Genomic DNA, 21,412 nt, shown 5'->3' on the forward strand with positions numbered 1-21,412 from the left:
AAAACTATGCAAACAATTTTAGTACCATGGGTGGGTGGTTCTTTATGTCAGGAAAACTCTCTGGTAAATGGTGATACTTGAGTTGAATCTTAAGATTGGATAAGCCAGGCAAAAGAGAAGGGTGATGGCAAAGGGAAAATTTCAGGAGCAATTACAAGGCTGAATAAAGGCAGGGCAAGGATTCTTTGTGTCACGGACTCTTTTGGCTGTCTGGTGAAGTCTATGGGCCTCTTAATGTGTGTGTGTGTGTGTGTGTGTGTGTGTGTTTAAATTCATAAGGTAAAATACACAGGATTACATAAAAATCAAATTATATTGGCATAGTTGTGGAAACACTAAAAACTGTGATATAGTAATATCTGCTTTATTAATGCATAAAAAGATTTAACTGTAGGTTTACCAACTACTGTAATTTTGAAATAAGAATAGGTATAAATGGTATTCTAAGAATTGGCAATAACTACAATGAGATATAGAAATACCTGTGATTTCTATTGTTGACATTATCACAGGTACAGCTAATATTACTAGGGTCTATGGCCTATATTTGCAACTGGAGGAGATGTTAAATTTTGGTTAGAGGTTAATAAAAGTAAGATGTAATTATTTTCCTATCCAAGTTCACCAACCTTGATTTTTATTCTTGAGAGTTTTATAGATTAAATGTTAAGAACTCTTTGCCCTAGGTGCATAATGAAGAAGGCCTGAGTTGGGCAGCAATGGAAAAAAAGGAAGAGATCTAAGAGAAATTTAAGAGAGAACAATTTAATGGGTCTGATAATTTGATGGTAGATAAAGAAAAGAGAAGTATCTAAGCCTACACTCAGGTTTCTGGACTGGGAAATTTATGATATGCCAAATTAGGATAACTGACAAGATCCACTTATGTTCAGAAAGGCTTTGTATTGCTTAAATCTTCAGGTTAAGAAATATAATAATTATTGATTAGGATGGTTAACTTATAGATCCTACCATAACTTGAAAAATCTGTCAAGACAGAACCAGAGCCTGAGGAGTCAGATATATGTTTCTGGATAAGTGAGCAGAACATACCTTTCAAGCTCAAGTGCATTGCCCTTTCTACTAAGATACTGACAGCAAAAGTTCCATCCAACTCAGTAGGGCCCTCCTGGGCCAGAGAGACTTCAGCTGTGGTGCTGTTGCAGGGGACCTGGGTGGAGGCAGGAGACTTCTGGTGGCCAGGTGGTAAAGAGAGCTGGATCTCATCATTTCTTCTGGGGTGTTGCTCAGACTCACTGTGGCTGCTGCAGTCCATGGAGTCCAGCTCATGAGTGGGCTCAAGATGTGGGGAAAGAGAGGAAAGAACCACGTGAACTCTCAAGGCAGCTCCTGAGAGGTTGGAAGCATTTCGTCCAAATAGAGGATACACACCTGCAAGAGGATGAAGAAGAATAAGCCTAAGAAAGCAGGAACCAAGAATGCTCTCTAACTTTGGAGATGTTCACTGAGGGTGCTTGTGGTCCTCTCTCTTTTGGTAGTCCTACAGGCCCCAATATACCAATTTGAGGTACTGAGGTATAAAAATCTGTGAAGTTAGTATATAGTGTGAGCATTTTTATTTCCCCTCCCCCAAATAAATACACTAGCTCTAATAATGGAAAGTAGTGACATATGAAGCCAAAGCCAAATGACTACCAGGCAGAACTATTATGGAAGGTGTCATGTGCTGAGCGGCAGCTAGACTTAGATGGCTGCTGAAGCCACTTACAAACAAACCTAGGATTTTTATGAGATCAAGAGTAGCCTGTCTTCTCTTCCACATGTCCCACTGACTCTTGTTCTTAGGCCTTTTCCTCATCAGAAAGCTGCCCTGATGCTCAATTTAGCCTCATTTAGACTCATTTCAAATCAGGAAAATAGAGTTAATTGACTCACAGATAGCATTAAAATGGAATCTTTCTTGTTTTCCTCTAGTTTTAAATCACTTGTTTTCTTCCAATCAATGAGTAAATTATGATTATTACAAGCAGAAAATAAGGGCAAGTCATAGGAGGGAAGACACTCAAAGCAAAATAGTTAAATCCTTATCCTCAAGAAATTTAACAGTAATTGGAAGGATGGTTAGATAGATGATAGGATGGATGGACTCATTCAACAAACATCAAATGCCACATCTTATACAAGGCCTTTTACAAAAGGATAAAAAGCTTAGACTGGTGGGATGAGAAGAAGTATGAAAGAAATTTATGATCTGAAAAGAAACATCGCCTTTGGTATCATTCAATGAAAAGAAGTATTTGTACTTGAGTTCTGATCCTTAAATCTATATTCAGTTTCTCAAAGCTACTTTCTACAGCAGAGTGAAAGTCTGTCTATATGAACTTTAGTTCAAGTGAGCGTTGTTCACTTCAAGGACTTTTTCTGCAGTCTCTGAAGTGACTCTAGGCCAGCCGAGATAAAATAGGGTACATGGCATTTAATGAGATGCTCAATATAGCTAGACTTATACCTGCTGGGTCTACAGAGAACCAGCGAATCTGGGATGATCACCCAGACACTCGGTTTTCCTCCTTTAGCAGGGCCACCTGCTCCACAACAGGGTTAGAGCATAAGGAAGGCTAACAGCTAAAATAGAATTGTGACTTTGTTTTTACAACTGTATAGTGGGGGAAAATAACTAAGGAATGTTATGATGAATAAATACCATGTTTGTAAAAAGTCTGGTCTGGACATCTCCATCTCATTCTGCAACTCATTATAGTTGCTAGACTTATTTTTCTAGAATGCAAAAGTATGTTACTCTTCTATTCAGAACTCATTATAAGAGTTTTCCATACCTGTCAGAAAAATGTCCAAACTCTTCTGCCTAGAAGAGGCCTTCAACATAGTATTCCTACCCACCTCTTTAGCTTCATCTCCCATCATTTCCCAACCTGCATGTCCTATGATCTGGTAGTACCAAATTACTTATAGTGCTTAAAATGTATCAAACTGCTTCATACCTCTGTGCTTTTACACATGCTGTTCTATTTTAAAATATCTTTCTTTCCCCCTTTTCTTGGCTTATTCCTAAATTCTTTGAAATTCAGGTCCCTTCCCCTGAGATGCTGTCCTTAAAACGAGATGCTACATCCTTGCACTGCCATAGGACCACTGAGAAAACCTTATTCATAGTTCTTATGCTTTACTATAATTGTTTATTTCCTACTCTAGTCTCCCATTAGACTATAAACTTATTGAGGTCAGGGACTGTTTCTTACTCATTATTGAATTCCCATGGCCAAGTACATGTACCAAGTATTGAACAAATGTTTGAAAGAAAAGTACTCAGCACATATGGCACTTATAAAATGTTACCTTTTTTCCTTTTTGCCTTGTGAATTTATTTATTACTATGCAGGCTTCTTTATGAGTCTAAGATATGCTGACCAGAGAGAAAGGATATCCTAGTTTTATTAGCAGGTATACTTTTCAGTCTATTTAAAAAACTACCATTATAGATTATCATACAGGCTCTTATACATGTGGTTAAAGGTAGTCCTCTAAATTCACACATTATTTTACACATATTAACTGAGTGCTTACAATGTTGTGGGTACTATATTAGGTGCAAAAATCTGATAAATCTGGATGTACACTAAAGCTATGATGCTCAGAGCCAGTTCTTAGAAGCTGTGGTGATCCAGCCAAGGTATACTGTCACTAGGTAATGCTCTTTTTAAAGTGGCCAGCAAACTTTTCTTTTTGAAATCTCTTTAGTTAAGAGAAGCTTTACTAAATTACTATGTCAGCATACAATAATGAAAAGAACACTTAGTAGCCTGTGACTCTTGGCAGTTACCCAACCTCTCTGGGACTCCATTTTCATGACTGTGAAATAGGTCTGATACCTATCTCATAGGATTGCTGGGAGAATCAAATAAAATAATGTTGGAGAGGGTGTCTCACATAGTGCTTGTCACAGAGCAGGCGCTCAAACCGTAAGCTATGAGGTTGGTTCTTCACTTACCACTGACAGTTAGTGTCCTTGCTGTCCTCTCCCCAAGTCTGGCTAGGTCCACATAGGCAGAGCCAATCCAACTGTCTGTTTGGTGGGGCCTCTCCACACTGTCATTGCCATAAGCCCGCCACACTTGGATCTCTAATCTCTCCTCCCTGAAGTACCAAAGCAGTGATGGACCCCTAGTGACTTCTGCTCTTTTGGATGCCTTAAAAGTAACCATGACCTGCTTTTTGTTTGTAGATTCCTTAGGCTTCTTGAGAGGGGTCCAAAAGCCTTCATGATCATATAGCTTGTAGCGGAGGTAGCAATATGTGTTCTTATGAATGTGCTTCTGGCCGGCAAGCAGCACACAATGGATGGGCAGCCAGAGCCTTGGTGTGGAAATGGTGACAGTGGCTGGCTCGGCTGGCTCCTCTTCATCCATCTTGACAATATCCTTCAGGTTATTCTCAAAGCTCCAGCCCAATAACTCAGCAGCTTCCAATACCCGCTCTCTGTCTCCAGGGTGAGTGAAGGAAACTGAAAGCTCCAGACCACCCACAATCTTCTGCATGAGCTCCAAGCCATGAGGCACGGCACCATCTTCTGGTAAAATGATAGGATACCAACCTGTGATCCCTTATGGGAGAAAAGATTTTCAATTATTGTCTTAAAAGTAAAAAGACTTATGCAGTTTCTACTCCAGAGCCACCATCCCCCTTGCCCAAGACAGAACAGAAAACATATACCCACAGTGTACTGTAGTCTGTTTCAACTGACCACTGAAAGGCAATGAGATCAGCTGCTGGAAGACTTGAATGCTCTCCTTGGCTCAGCCCAAAACTAGTGGTTTGGTCTGGGTAAGCCATTAATTTCTCTCAGCCTTGATTCCCTCACCTGACAAATGGGAAAATTAGTGCTCATCTTGCCTACCAGACAAAGTTGTTATGATCATCAAATGAGGTAATGGTTTTAGAAGAGCTTACAAAGAGAAGTGCTATTAAAAATATGAAATGTTATTATGATGCTGTAAGTACAATCAAAAAGGCAAGGGATAAGAAATTAGGAGATCTGGGGTCTTGTCTCAGGTCCTCCACCAAAGAGAACTGCCACTTAGTGAACACACACTAAGGACCAAACACTAGGTTTCAAAATAATGACAGCTACTCTAGTATTTACTATGTGTCAGAAAGTCTCCTAGTGTTATATATATTACTTCATTCTCTTGATAGCTCTGTGGAGTTCTGAGGATTAAATGAGATAAGAATCTGTATTTTACAGAAGAGAAAATGGAAGCCTAGATACCTATCCAAATTATTACAGCTACCGAGTGATAGAATTAGAATTTGAACCTAGGTCTAGCTGGTTTCGGAGTCTACATTCCACCTACTATAGGTTCACAATATCTTATCTGAAATTCTTAGGGCCAGATTTGTTTCTAAATTTAGGATTTTTCAGATTTTAGAAAGGCAATGTGGTATATAAACTGAATATTATGTAAGAGTCAGTAGTTATAGAAGTCAAGGGGTGGCAAACTTATTCTATAAAAGGCCAGACAGTAAATATTTTAGGGTTTTGGGTCCTTTGGTCTCTGATGCAACTACTCAGCTATGCTGTTGTAGTGAGAAAGTGGCCACAGACAATATTTAAATAAATGGCCATGGTGTGTTCCAATAAAACTTTATATAATCAAGTAGTAGCTTAAGTCATAAAGACTTAATAGTCTGTCAGGTGAGGTTAGATTTGGCTGCTTAACGAGTGAATAAAAAACTTTCAATTTTCTGAGCTTTTCGGATTTCATAATTATGTAAAACAGACTGTGGATTGGTATAATAATATTCACAGCAATTTTCTGAGAAAGGTTTCATTAGTTATACTTTATAGAAATGAGAAGATTTAGATGTATTGAGATTAATTTGCCAAAGGTCATTTAAGGCTTTATGACTTTTGGAAAAGGCATAATTTTTCTGGGCCTTCCTAGTTTTTATACATTAAATGAGGAGGCTGAATATGTTGGTCTCTAAGACTTCTTTGGCTTGGTCAGTCTAACAATCTATGGCCTTGGTTTTAGTAACTTCTCCTCCCTAGGTATTAATTTCCTCACAACCTAGTGGTTTCTAGCATTTTTTGTTTCGGTCACAGACCTCTTTGGCTCTAATGAAAACTATTATCCCCAGACAAATGCACAAATGCACATACACAAGATTTCGTACCACACCATTACAGCAGTTAAAAACTGCTAGATTAGATGGTTCTTTCTGCTCTGTAATTCTATAACTGAGATTGGCAGGAAGAAAGAAAATAGAATGTTCACTTTAGAATAACTCGGAAGACAAAAACAAATGATATATCCCACATTGTCTAAAAGGTTTATTTCCAAGGGTTAAATTTAATTTGTAGAGATGGGACTTCCTAGACAGTGCCTGATGCCTGACAAACTCTATAGTATGTCTCAGAAGGAAGGAAACTGAAACTGTCTATGTGCTTAGCCCCGTGCCAAGCTACTTTACATGTATAATTTCACTGAATGGTTCAATAATCTTGCAAAGTAGATCTTATTATCTCCATTTTTCCAGATGAGGTAACTGTAGATCTGAGAGATGAAGTGACTTTTTCTAGATCACGAAAGTGAGATTTAAATGCTATATCAAGTTGTATAGATTTCTCTCTGGCAGACACATAGGACCCGTGTCTTTACTAGAGCATAATGCTCTTTATTAGAGCATTGCTCAAATTTAAATTTATAATTAAACTTGTGAGATGTGTGACAGAATTTTGGAAACCAGATTACACAATTCTAGGGAGGAAAATGGGCAAGAGAAGGAAAATTAACATTTACTGAGTATCTACTAAGTGTCAGGTACTTCACATATCCTAATCAATTCCTACCTTGCAGACTTGTCAGGACTAACTGCCTCCATCCATGAGCTATAAAAATTGGGGCTCAGAGAGATCAAGGTCACCAAGCTAGTAATAAGTACAATGGGACCAATAATTTCCAAACTGCTTTGGTGATTGTGTCTTCACTTTCTATTCTTATTCCTTCTTCAGTGAGAGAGGAGGATATAGTGACAAAGAACGAGCAAATCTGGATTTGATTTCCAGTACTGCCACTCACTAGCTGTGTGGTTTTGGCAAATCACTTAACCTCGGTGAGCCTAAGTTTTCTCATCTGTCAAATGAAAAGAAAAAGATCCTGTATCCCTGCCAGGTAGGGTTACCATGAGGCTCAAACAAGATATGAGGAAACAGTTTACCAAGTGCTATATAATGTAATGGATAGTGCCATATTAATTATTGGTATTATCATCTTTCCTACGTGAACAAGACAGTATAATGTTTTGAGCTTCTTTGCTTTATTAGAAGAACTATGAAATGATTAGGACAGGACTTAAAATGCTTTTGAGGTACCTGGGAAAATTCAGAAGCATATCCGTTTTGTTCTGCATATCCTGAAAGGAAGCCAGACAAGATGATCTCTTGCAGGCAAGTGAATGGGAAAGGGTAGGATTAGAAAGTGATAATCTAGAATCCTCACCGGATCTCTTGACTAGCAGCTCTTTTGTTGGAACCTTTACTACTCCAAGCAGATAATCTTTGAATGACTGGATACAGGTTATATCACTGGCTGGTAAATCAAACAAAAAAGAGAAATTATTTAGTGGTTTACTGGCCCAAGAGTTTGTGTTTACACTGTATCGTCAGTGTTGAAAGATGCATTAGTGATCACCTTGCTCCAGTCAAAGCTTAAATGTCTTCTAAATCATTTTTAATTAAATAATTAGTCGTGTGAGCATATATATAAAATTTTAAATGATTTTATTTTGAAAAAATACAGAAAAGCTTCAAGATTATTAGTGAACTTCTACATACTCTTCACCTAGATTTATCCACTAACACCTTGACATATTCGCTTTATTTCTCTCTACATTCTCTCTCTCACACACACACAATACATATTCTCTTATTTCTGCTATACCCTTCAAAAGAAAGTTACAGAGAATATGAACCCTCCTCCCTAAATACTTTAGCATGTATTTCCTAGGAAGGCTGTAACATTCAAAATAGAGCCCCTTTTAATTCTAGTTGTGATAAGTCATTTGGTGCTCACCTGACTTGGTATCTTCATGATAAATAGCAAAAGTGACCTCTGCAAACTCCAACAGCTCTGCCAGGAAACAGGCCTCCCCACTGCAGTGCTGAGTTACTAAGTTACATGAGAATTCAGTATGATGGGAAAACTCAGGGCAGAAGGTACAGGCCACAGGGCGGGTTTGGCGCTGTTCTCCCTTGGGCAGGAAGGAGAGATGAATGGTGACAAAGGCATTGACCCCAACTGTGGCACTAAACTGTAGAGAGGGTTCCTGCTCAGCCAAAGCCCTGTAGGGAGAAGGATAGGAAGGAGAAGGTAATTATCAGAAATCAGCTTGACTGCCTAGAAAACATTTCCACCATTCTAGGAGGCTACCAAGAACATTAACCGACCATATGCTTCCTATCTAGGCTTTTGGCAGTGCCACAATATTCTTTCTTAGTAATCTGGGTATCAGGGTGTATGTTCATGAGGTCGAAGAAACACCCCAAGAACATTCCATTGTACTGTCAATGCCCTTGAGCCAAAGACTACCAGGAATCAACTATAGCTGAACTAGTTATACTAGTTTACTGTTCATTGCAGTGAGAGAAAACACACACCATGGGGAATCACGGGGCATTTTAGTAAGAAGGTATCAGAAAGAACTTTTGCAGTGGTATCATGTTAGGTGATCTGAAGGAGGATTTGAGGAAGTGGGGCTTTCCTCTGGGTTGGTGTTCTTAATGTATCTCATCTAGAAGAAGGGAAGACCAGAATAAGGCTAAAGTTATAGTTGGTAAAGCAGCAGCAGTCACTCAAGTTAGCAGTGTGGGAAAATGCTGGGTATTTTTGTGATTTTCATAATGAGCTTGTCTTGGTTTGTATTTACAAAAGATTATGGAATAATCTTATTTTTGTCTTACTTGATTATGGTCACAGAACAGTCTTGTCTGATGCTGGTGTTCTGATGTTTATGCTCAACAGGAAAACACCAAAGCCTAGCTATGAGTGTCAGATCAGTTCCCCGATGTCAGGGGCTGCTTTTCTCTTTCTCAGTACAGATGTTCCACGATGTATAGATAGAATCTACCCACCATTAACTGACGCTCATAAAGAGTAGTCAAATCCTGTGTGTGTGGGTACAGTATTAGACAAACTTCCTCACCCCAAATTCCTCAAGGGTATAAACTGACATTTAGGCAAAGAGGTCACCTCTTTTTGAAGCATTCTCTGTTAGCCCCGAAAGAGACGTAAGGGTTCCTTGCTCTAAGATGCTTACTATATTTAGTATATATCAGTAAAGAATAATAATTTGGAATTATACAGATCTGGGTTTGAATCCTGGCTGCACCATTTAATGTGTGACCCTGGACAAGTTATTCAGCCTCTCTCAAGTTTCGGTTTCCTAAAATGAGGATAGTATAAAGATATAACAGACACTAAAGATGTCTGTATATTTGGATGATTATTGCAACTTCAACCTAATAAAATTAATTATTCCAAAATGATCATTAATTGTAGATTGGTGTATATCCATACAACCGAACACTATAAAATATATATTATGCCTAGGAAAAATGAGATGGAAGTAAGTGTTAGCAATGGCTAAAAAATAAGTATAAACTACTCAGTGTTGTAAAAATTACATTAGATAATATATACAAAGCAGAGAACCTGCCTTTAGGCAGTGAAAAGACTTTTAATATGGAACTCTCAGAGATAACAGTGATATGACTGAAAAGTTTGGCCCCCAACTTAGTCTGTATTCACTCATCCAATAATTATTTGCTGAGCATCTGCTCAGAGTGTCATGCACTGGGTTTAAAGCTAGGTATATAACAGAAAAATAACCACAATTTCCTACCCTCATGGAACTTAAAAACTACTGGCTATGTCCAAGGAACTATCTACTCACTTTTTTCAGCTAAAGATCAGGTGAGTTAGAAGACTCAAGTAAATAAGAAAATGCTTTCTTTACACAGACACTGAAAACATATTTTTAGGAAGACCACTGACACATAAAATGGGGCTGGTGTCTTTTGAAGAGAGAAGGCTTAATTCAGAGCACCTGCTATCTGGATACCAGAGTGAAGATTCAAAGGAGGAAGTTTAGAACACCAAGAATTCTCTCTTCAATGAGAACAATGTGAAATAAAACTTACATCTGATTTTTCTATATTCTACTGGCTAATAAAGGTAACATTAATTATCTATACAAGTGGAAATAATCATAAAATTCCACATATTGATATAGAAGTTGATAGTTTATATTTGCTCATTTTTACACTAAATCTTTATGAAATCAGGGGAGGGGTTCATAATTTTCATTTTTAGATGAAAAAAACCCAGAGAGGTAAAGAAACTAGCTGAAGATGATGCACAGCTAGTGGGAGATGGAGGTGGGACTAGAAGCCAATGGGTCCGATTTCTAGTTCTGTTTCCATTATACCACGCATTGTCTCACATCCTGTGGGACTCTCCCATCCTACCAGAAGAATGCAGTGTAAGAACTGGCCTGGCTTCTTGCTCTTACTTCTCCAAACTGTAACACAAACCAAGTGTGGGACTCATAACAAATTGTCTGCCATCCAATGTGACTTTCCCCATGAGTCCCCAGAGAAAGAGACTATTGAGTTTCTTATTATATTACTCAGTCTATCTCAGATTTACTGAGTATCTAAATTCTAAGCCCTTCTCTGCCAATTAAATAGTAGTTAATTTAATACTATATTTAAGATTTTTGACCTTGGCGGGGTCTTACACAGAACTGGTACTTTAGAAACACAAGTTTCATGCCTCCATACCTTTGCACATGTTCTTTCCTCTGATGAGAATTATTTTCAGCTCTCTTGGGCATTTTAATAAGTCCTACTTTTTTCAAGACTCAGATTAAGATATTTTGAAGGGCCTAGAATGCCAAGTTTATCACATTGGACTTTATCTTGTGGACCAGTAGTCCCTAAAGGAGATTGTGTACAATCTAGAGGATTCTTAGGGTAAACTAATTGGGCACAGGAAGAAAATATTAAAACTTCTATATTTGTTACCTGATACATTAAAGTTTTACTACTCTGATATATTTTTATAATGTATTTAAAATATTAGTATAGCAGTACATGAAGATGATTTATACATGAATAATATACATATTTGGAGGATATGCTTAATTTTTATTTCTGTATTAATAGGACTACACAATTAAAATTAGGACACCACTGCTATTGACAATGGGGAACCATCAGAAGTTTTAATGCGAAGGAGTGACATGATTAAAAAACTGTCTTTGTATCACATTAGCATGAAAATGTTCTCAGGCAATTATTGAAAAAGTCTACCTTAGAGAATTTTGGGAGGAAAAATATTAAATAGACTGAACATTTTATCAGATTTTTCAGTATCAGATCTCACACAGGCAGAAATTCAGTTATTTAGAGACTATGAAACTTTTGTTTAATCTTAATCTAAGTTACAATAAAGGAAAAAGTTAAGGAGTACTTCTTTCTTGAACTCATATCCAAAATGAACTAGTCTGCAGCAGGAGTGTGACCTAGTTCTCTTTCTTCTTGAGCACCTGTTCTGTGGTGGTGGGGGGCAGGGAAGACTCAGGCATTGTCTGTGACTAGAGGAACTAACTCACAGCTTAGTGGAGGAAAACTCGCATGTGTAAATAATTTAAACAGTGATATGTGCTGCAACCAAGGTGGTAGCAGACAAAGGACAAAGCACCAATTCTGTCTATGTGTAGGAAGAGAGGAAGGAAAGCTGCAAAAAAGCTGCAAAGTCTTGAAAGAAAATAAGAGTTTGTTTAGTGAACAAAAAGAACATTCAAGGTAGGTAGAAGAATGAGCAAAGACTTGAAGGAGGTAAAGAGGGCCATGCTCTTTATATACAGAATGAGTGTTCCAGGCAGAGAAAACAGCAAGACAAAAGTCCTGAGAAGTAAATGTGTAGTGTGTAGAGAAGCCATAAGGCCAGTGGCTGGAGTGAAGTGAACAGAGGGAAGACTAGCAGGAAGAGATGAGGTCATAAAAATAATGGGGTCAGATCATGTAGGGTCTTATAGTCATTTTAAGGAGTCTGACTTTTACTCTGAATGAGATGGAAAGTCATTGATGGGTTTTATACAGAGATGTGTCAAGATCTGACTTAAGTTTTCACAGGATCACTGGCTTCTGTATTGAGAACAGACTTGAAGGGAACAAGCTAGAAAAATAAAAGGTGGCACTAAGAGACAGAACATGAGATTACAGAAGAGTTGTAGTAACTGGTCCTGGCACGGTTTGAAGGTGTAGGGTATGACTGTGGGAATAAGTGGTATGACCCTGTTGGGCAAAATCAAGAAACTAAGTTGCTAATTAACAGTTACAATAGCAAAGTTTGCAACTTGTGTTCCTATATGTTTTCTTAAGAGAAAAAGAAAAAAGTAGAGCTGTGGTTAATGAACTGAAAATTGTACACAAGAAAGTTTTATGTATCTGAGCGTCATATATTTTGTGGACTGCAAGTAGCAAAAAGGTTTGAGAACTATTTTCTAAGGTGGACTTACTTGGCTGCTGCTTGCAGACCACATGCTCTGATAATCTGGACTGAGATGGAGACAGCTCGGGCAGCAAGAACTCCCTCTGCTGTCCTTGGAATACACCTGTATCTTAGGCCCACATCCAGTAAACCTGAAGAATGAGGACAAAAGGAAAAAAAAGAAAGGTGGGTTGGAAGAATCTCTTCTATCAAGCCCCAAGTGCTGGTCAAGAAGGAAGGAAGAGAATAAACACTATAATCATAATGAAAAGTAAGGGGCCTTAGCAGTGAGAGAATCTGTCCATGGTCAGAATCACATTATATTATTGTACTTCAGAATTAAGAAAGGCAGAACAGAAGATATTTTCACTTTACATTCAAGAAACTATGGCTCAAAGACTCAATTGCCTGCCAAGATCATACAACTATCAGAGTCAGAACTTAATCTGAGCTTTTCTAAAATTCCAGTTATTTTTACAAAATTGAGATGGACTCTTCTAGTCTTTCTTTTTTTAAGACTTTTAAAAGGTTTTCAGTCTTATACTTCTATCACCCTCCTGCACTACCAGCTGAAACACTCTTCATATGCTTTTTTTTGTTGTTAATTCTACTATCTCACTACCATATTTCAGGGAAAGATTCGAGGATCAACAGAACAAACTGATCAGTGAGGGTCAGGAGGAATAACTCAATCTTAATCATGGCAAGATAAAACTTTTTTGTTTCAGCAGATACTCTCCAGCAAGCATGTAGAGTAACTTAATTTAGGAGGCCAATCCTAGTTATCTATATATTTGGAGGGTAGGTCATCCTGCTGAAACCATTAGGATATAATTCAAAACTCCAGATTCTAATAAATTCCTTCCAACTTTAAATCCTAACCTTCTCCTCTCCTACAATGAATTCCCAGTTCATGTTAATTATATTCCACTAATCCCACATCTGCCTTGAAATAATAATTCTCTGAGCATACTTATAATACTTAGGATTCAGGCTGTGAGGACTTATTAAATGTCTGCTGAAGTTAAAGGTGAAATGAGACAAGCAATATTTACAAAGAGTCTATGGAACTATACATTTTCTAAAATTATATGCAAAATTTGCAGTGTATATGCAGTGTATATTCTAAGAGAAGGTGTCTCATATTTTTCATCAGATTCTTCAAAGAGTAAGTACCACTGAATGTGAAAAACCACTAATTTAGAGAGAAAAGGAATATTTATGTATACTGACTTTGAAAGGGAAACACAAACTAGTCTTCAATTACCTGACGGCTGGTTCCTTAGTTCTTTCCTATTCTCAAGCCTAGGGGTTAAAGGGAGATTAAAGGTCTGTATTCTCACATCCTCACAGCGTCGCATGGTTACCATGGCACAGATCCTTGATAATGGCAAGGTTCCTTTGGCGACCATCTGGTCTCTCACATTAGGATAATAGTATCTGTAATCCACAAAAACATAGCTGTCAGTTGGAAGAATTAGGTGGATGAATGATTCCGTCTGCCCCAGGGATCGACTTTCAGTATCTAGTTATTTTTGGAGCTTGATTTGTATTTGTGGTATAGAGCTGTGGTTGTGTCTGGCTGGATTTACTGCCTATTATGTGCAGAAAGAACCCAATAAATTATACCCTGAGTTCAGGACAAAGCTTGGGTTCCCAAAGGCTTTCTGTTTGAGGTATTTGTATCTGGCCTGAAACTCTGAGGGGAGTCATTCCTGAAAGCATCCATTCTGCAGTAGCTAAAGTGGCTCTAAGTGGAGCAGTCCCAATCTCTTCTATGGCTTAAAGCCCAAGCCCCTCAAATTTGGAGATACAATGAGGATTTGTTAGCACCTACACTAGTACCTTCTCATCAAAACATCCCATTCTTAGACCACAAAGTTAGCAAACCTAATTTCCATCTGATTCTATTTAGGAAAAAATTCTGGCAAGTGGATGGTATTTTTCCTTGGTTCTGTTCCTGATGCTGTTTCCCTTTAGATTTATACTCTTAGTCATTTTAGTTGGTTTCTTAGGGGTGGGGATACAAAAGGTTGAACACCTTTTTCATGCCATTATCTTTCCTGAGAATCTGTCAAAGTCTGTGACATGAGTTAAAGGAAAGATGCTCTATGATCGTGTATTTCCTTCCTAGGCATAGGATTGGGTTCTCCATAATGTACCTGCACCAGATTTCAAAGTGGACTCCACCTCCAGGCACAAGCGCCTGTGCAGAGAAGGCACTGAGTAGGAGTCTTTGCACTGGAACTTCAGCTGGCAACAGGAGAGAGTGATGGTGCTCACTATTAAAGATGGGATCTGGAACACACAGTGTGGTTGCAGATCTGAAAGGCTTCAGAGTGATCCCTTTGGAAAAGAAAAACAATTCAGAATAATATAACATATCATTCAATGTTGTATATGTAGTAAGACGGTATGTTAATATCCAGTATTATTCAATTTTATCCTCAACAATATTCCTATAAAGAAGAAAACGCAGCTATTATTACTTTTACTTCACAGATGAGGATATGGACATCTTGAGGTTACATGGTTAACTCAAAGGTCTTAGAGTTGGTAGCTCACAGACCTGGAGCCAGAATCTGTATCTTCAGATTGTGTTATCCTACCAGGTCCATTCCCCTACTAGCTATGGTACCTAAGGTCTTATGGTAATACAGAAGGGATCCCTTTGTTGGTGAATGATGAATGAGGGTTCCAATTTCTCCACATCTGCCAACACTTGTTAGCCTGTTTATTTTTAATAATTATTATTTTTTTAATTATAGCCATCGTAAAGGATATAAAGTATCCTGTGGTGGTTTTGATTTTCATTTCCCTAATGACTCATAATGTTGAGTATTTTCTCATGTGCTTATTGACCATTTATGTATCTTTGGAGAAATGTCTTTTCAGATCCTCTGCCCATTTTTAATTGGATTGTCTTCTGATTATTGATTTGTAAGAGTACTTTGTATATTCTGAGTACATGGTCTGTTATTTGAATCTCAAAACCAATACCAGTAGCACTTCTGCAGTTATTTGCTGATATGCTCAGAATGGCAAAAAATTTGAGTCACCTGACTTGCTCATTCCAAGCTGAGGTTGAACAAGGCAACACTCTGCCTTCTTGTTTTAGCTCTCAGAAATGACTAGAAGATAGAGATGGTATGGGACAGTATAGTGCAAAAAGCTCCAGCTCTGGATGGGGTATGAATGCCAAACTTGGCACTTGTTAGTGGGGTGGCCTCAGTCACTTCACACTTCTGAACCTTGTTTTCTCTTTGGTAAATTAAAAAAAAAAAAAAAAAAGAATGACCAGGATTTAAGATTATGATCTATGTAAGATATGTATATATACAGATTTTCCCCAGAACCAATGGTTCAGTATTCTCTAATTTAGTGTTCTTGAAGACTTTATAGAAAAATGAGAAGCAACTGTATGGTTATAGATGTTAAGTGAGTAGACATGTAAATGATATAAGATGGGACGAGATGTAAATAATTGATGGATATAGGTAAAGGGTATACAGAAGTTCTTTGTACTATTTTTACAACTTTTCCATAAATTTGAAGTCAAATCAAAATAAAGTTACAAAAAAATTTTTTTTAAAAGTAAACACTTAGTCTGTCTCCTGTATTGCGCGGGCAAGACTAGAAACATTGAGGAATACAAAATTCACTCAGGAAAAAACTTCTAAGTAGATTCAATAAAAGAATCACACAAGAATGAGAAGATCTAATCTCCCAAACCTACCATTTTCAAGGAACTCAGGTCCTTTTAGCATACTGGATTGTGAGTCTTGAACTGGAAAGTAGTACTGGACATAACAATCTGCTTCTCCCCATACCGTTGCCTGAAGAGGGGTTAGTCCTTTAACCTTGTCTATATGGAGCTCAAAGTGGTGCTCCATTAATCCATTTCTTTGGTCTTCTGCCTATTAAATGAAACAGAAACTGGTGAGCTTTAAAAAGCAACTTGCTTAGAATATTCCTGCTTCTCTATGAAGTCTGAGAATAGATGAAGAAATAAGCATAATTAATTAGCTGATACTAAAAACAGGTACTTAATTTTCATCATATATAAGTCTCACAGCTGCTTAAGGTAATCAGATCATGCTGGATTTATTCTAGACTGTGAGACTGGTTCAATAATATGAAATCCATAAATATAATCTAGTACATTAAAGAAAAAAGGAAAAAAATGACTATCTCAATAAAAGCTAAAAAGCCATTTGATAAAATTCAACATGTTACTAATTCTCAGTACACTAAGAATAGAAGGTTATTTCCTTGATACATATTTGAAGCAAACAGGCATTAATTTATTTAATTACTACTTTTTTATTATATAGTACTCTATTTTTATAACCATTACGACAAAATATTTTTGTTACTTAATTACTATTTTTAATGAAGTCAGGAATAACACCAAAACTATTCATTAATGGTAAGGAATACTTGGGGAGGTAGTGAATACACTGTTAGTGAAGGTACTTCTACTAATAACAATTAATAATATAGTTATTATTTACTATGAGCCAGGGACTGTACTAAGCTCTTTACTTATATTAGCTAATTTAACTCACATAGCTAATAACAGTGGAACCAGGGTTTGAACTCAGGTAGTGTGACTCCAGAGCCAAAGTTCTTTACCTCTACTCTATACAGCCTTGGTAGATATTAGATAATTAATTATTGGGAATATTCAAAGGGGAAATTCTGGATTCAGGTAAGGGTCAGACTGTATGATTTATACATACTTAACATTTGAATTACTAATCCAGTAAAATTGGAATAGAGATTGCATTAGGTCTTTGCTTTGAAATCTAAAACCATATGTAAGTGACGTCTGCTCAAAATCCTTCCTTACGGAAACAGAAAATCTGTAATTTGATTGCCCAGAAAACTTGTAATTTGATTCTCCAGGTAGATATTATCTAATATCTACCAAGGCTGTATAGAGTAGGAACAATAACCTCTCCAAATTACAGCAGCTGCCTAATTTGGCCATACGGTATTACAGTTATTTAATAATTCAGTTCTGCAGATGCTGAACTGGATGGAGGAGGAAAACAATTGTATTTGTTGATATCTAATCTTTTGAGGACTTCTTCTATACCTATAGTAATAGTTTTTTTTAGTATGGAATCTAACAAAATCTCAGTCTACACTGCAATGTGAGGGTCATATAATACATAAGATTTGGGACTATTATAAATGATTTTCTTTTGTGTTTTTATGTCATTTTTAAATAAAAATAAAACACTTATCTATTGATAGACCCTAATGTATTCAAGAAAAATAAGAGTTTAAAACAAACAAGAACCTACTAATAGATATTTTCCTAATAGTTCTTTCTTTGCTAGAGACATTAAATTTGTCATTCAGATTCAGACTGAAACAAGTAACATACTTAAATGGTGTCGAGACAGATTTGGCTATACTAGGTATCAAGAGAGTCCAAATGTAAGATATAAGGGGACATGATATAGTGGATCTGGAGTCAGAAGACCTATGTCTGAACCCCAATTCTCTCATTCTTAGCTATAAGACCTGGGACAAGTAACACAACCTCTTTGATTCTGTTTCATCACCTATAAAAGAGAATGACAATGACCCACCTCCTGCAGCTGTTAGGAAAATAATATGATAAAGTACGTTAAGCTGCTTTCTCAGCTGTACGGCATTATACAAAACAAATTACTTTTAGGTTATTAGAAAAGCAAGGAACTTCACTATAACTTTCCAAAATGGATTTGGTTAAGAAACAGAATAAGATTTTGCTGGCTTATATTTGGGATCACTCTCCATCCCCCACCCCCAAAATTTTCCTTCAGATTATCTTTTTTTTCTAAAATAAGATTATTATTATTATTTTAAATAAGTTTTTTTTTTTTTACAGCAGTTTAAGATTCACTCCAATATTTTTTCAGGGTGATTAACTTAGTAAATTGGAGGGTTAGGATCTGGTTGTTCAATTAGGTTTTCCTTATATATTAAAGGAGCTCAGAGGGTCACAGATATCCATTTAAACCATAAAGAGAAACACCAATGATTCATTTGATCTGTAGCAAGCACTGGAGTGTAATTATGTTCTTTTGTTAAGTCTTTCACTACTGAATTAAGAACTGGGGCAATGGTTTCACCAAAACATGCAAGACAAGATATGATATATGAAATTTGCTAAGAGAGTAATCTAAGTGTTCTCACCACACACAGAAAAAAAGGTAACTAGGTAAAGTGATGGATATGCTAATTAGCTTGACTGTGATAATCACACTGTACACCTTAAAATGAGATTATGGTTTTTATAAATAATTGTTTAGTTACTACCATAGCAATGGATGCTACAGACGGTGGGTCCAGAAAATGGGGTGGCCTAGGGCTGAAGGGAGGAAGTGTTCCTTCTTCATTCTTTAATCTTTGTAGTGCCATTATCTGATCTGAAGAACCCATAGCTAAAAAGACTCGAAGACTCCCATTCTGCTGGCCTGAGAACACATCAATCACAGGCATGTAGCTGTCGACAGCAACAACTGGGTACTGAGCATCAAGCAGCAGGCGAGAAATCTTGGGATCTCTAAAGGGAGAGAAATTGTTCATGAGCAAGTAACAATCATCAATCATGTCACAGAGTTGCTTCATTTCTTACTTGGCTCATTTTCTCAATTTGTTAAAAATGGATCTACAACTAGAAAAGTAATGGTGGTTTGAAAAAACATGATTTTATCTACAAATCCATCAAATAAAAATTACCAGGCAGGTAAGTTCCGAATGTAGCAATCTGAGTTCAGGGAATGTGATTTATCTGTGTCATCATGACCCAACTCCAGTGTCTAGGACGGAGCACTATTCTCAGTAGAGGCCAGCTGAATTGCATTATTTTACAGGTATACAACTGTGGTCAACCAAAAAAAATATGGACTTTGGAGTCTGGCAGATAAGATTTAGATAATATTACCAATTATACCATCTACTGGGTGCTTACTATGCGGTAGGTGCTTTACAGAATTTCTATAATCCTTCTAACACTACTAAGGTTGATATTATCCACTACTAACAGGTTAGAAAAAGTCCAGTGCTCTTCATTATACCATACTGAATCTTAGTTTTGTCTCTTACTTGCTATGACACTAAGTAATCAATTTAACCTTTCCACATCTGTTTCCTCATCTTTAAAATGTAGGTAATAAAACTTCCATCAAAGGGCTGTTGCTAGGACTAAATGGGATAACAAATATAAAATACCAACTACGATGCTTAGTATACGGTAAGCGCTCAGTAATTGGTAGCTACTATTGTTTTATGCTCTCTCAGTAAAGGGGTCAAATGAAATGAGAAGGGAAGGGGAATGCCAGATCAGGCAAATATCACAACTGAAAAAAAAGAGGAAAAAGCCCAAAGCCTACAGCTGGCAATGGCACCCAGGATTCCAGCAGTACTCAGCCTGACCATGCTTTCCAATGTTACCATCAATAAGTATTTAACTGTTCACAGAAACCTTACTCATTTATTTTCTCACTAGATTCTCACACTTGCTCCAAGAGGGAGACATGGGATCTAGCTTCACCCTCATTTTACAGAAGATGAAAAGAGCCAGAGAGGTTGACTTCTCCAAATTAAAAGACAAGTTTCCTCATTTGCAAAACGTGAATAATGATAATTCTTCCTGGGGTTACAGAAGGGCTCACAGTGAGATAGTGTCCATGAAAGTACTCTTTGTAAAATATAAAACACAGCATTTACAACACATGAGAAGGCTTTGGAAAGAGGTCAGTGCTAAAATAATTAAAAATCAGCACCTTGAATCAAAACAAAAAATGAACAGTCTGTACTGACAGAAATCGTCTTCAGATAAACCAATACCCCATGCTGGGTAGTGATACGTAAGGTATGGTAATCAAATCTGAAGGTTTAAAACACAATACTCAGTATAGAAATCTTGCAAATGGCTGATGTGAACAATACTAGTTTTGTGACAGTGATAAACCATTAGTTTCGTGAGGTAGTAACCTTTGACGGCAGAGCTTCTTAGTGAGGAGAGTGAACTCTAGAGTCAGGCTCTCTGGGTTCTAACCTGGTCCTACTATTTATGATATATATGACATGTTATTTAACTTCTCTGTGCCTCTGTTAAGTCATCTGTAAAATAAGGAAAATAAAAGTTACCTGCCTCAGAGGATTGCTGTGAGGATTAAATGACTTGATGGGGTAAGATTCTTAGCATAGGGCCTGAAACATGGTAAGCAGTATTTCTAAGACTGCTTTAACACAAGGGAAAGAACAGAAACTATCCTGAAATTGAAAAAAATCCTCCAAGGAATTATTGGGCTAGTCATGTTTGAAAATCATAAGAATTCCTCTTCAGTCCATACAAAGTTAAAGATGTAAAATAAAGAATACTCCAAAAGATCCTATTTACTTGAATGACATGTAAAACTGATGGAGGGGGAGTTTCACCAGCCCGAGCAGCTTGTCCTGTCCTGGGCTCCGCACCTTGTTCCAAGTTTCGATTACCATTACATTGTTCTTAAGCCTTTCCAAGTATTTGGGAGATAGAGAGACAGGAATCACCTGAGGAGAGGAACGAACAAAAAACAAAAAACAAAAGCCCACATCTGAGACAAATGACTAATTTATACTTTCATTCAACACACAATTACTGAAAGCCTACTGTGTGTCATGCACAGTGCTAGGAGCTAAAGACATTAAAACAAAACCCAATCTGCATCCTCAGTCTGAAGCCACAGTCTGGTGTGACAGACCAACATATATAAAGGAGAAATATGAAATGGTATGAGCTCTCTGATGACAAAGCTCATATAGATGGGACTTCGGGGACACACAGAGTTATCAGACATGTCAATCATGGCACCTACGAAGCTCATTCAACC

The 21,412-nt window shown here is 37.2% G+C and overlaps 1 protein-coding gene across 6 annotated transcripts in view; it reads right to left on the reverse strand.

Annotated features, from left to right (window-relative positions):
* The window catches only part of C2CD3 (C2 domain containing 3 centriole elongation regulator), a 113,894-nt gene that overhangs the window by 40,879 nt on the left and 51,603 nt on the right, over nucleotides 1–21,412 (reverse strand). For all 6 annotated transcript variants that reach the window (XM_039848025.1, XM_039848026.1, XM_039848028.1 and 3 more), the window contains exons 15-24: nucleotides 20,941–21,092; nucleotides 18,852–19,098; nucleotides 16,273–16,453; nucleotides 14,699–14,882; nucleotides 13,804–13,976; nucleotides 12,565–12,688; nucleotides 8,055–8,323; nucleotides 7,482–7,571; nucleotides 3,971–4,582; nucleotides 1,054–1,392 (exon numbers count right to left, since the gene is read on the reverse strand). In XM_039848025.1, the coding sequence (XP_039703959.1) occupies nucleotides 1,054–1,392; nucleotides 3,971–4,582; nucleotides 7,482–7,571; nucleotides 8,055–8,323; nucleotides 12,565–12,688; nucleotides 13,804–13,976; nucleotides 14,699–14,882; nucleotides 16,273–16,453; nucleotides 18,852–19,098; nucleotides 20,941–21,092 (2,371 nt within the window). The remainder of the gene's footprint in view (nucleotides 1–1,053; nucleotides 1,393–3,970; nucleotides 4,583–7,481; nucleotides 7,572–8,054; nucleotides 8,324–12,564; nucleotides 12,689–13,803; nucleotides 13,977–14,698; nucleotides 14,883–16,272; nucleotides 16,454–18,851; nucleotides 19,099–20,940; nucleotides 21,093–21,412) is intronic.

This window comes from Pteropus medius, unplaced genomic scaffold (assembly GCF_902729225.1).
Source record: "Pteropus medius unplaced genomic scaffold, Ma_sr-lr_union100, whole genome shotgun sequence".
NCBI classification, from domain to species: domain Eukaryota; kingdom Metazoa; phylum Chordata; class Mammalia; order Chiroptera; family Pteropodidae; genus Pteropus; species Pteropus medius.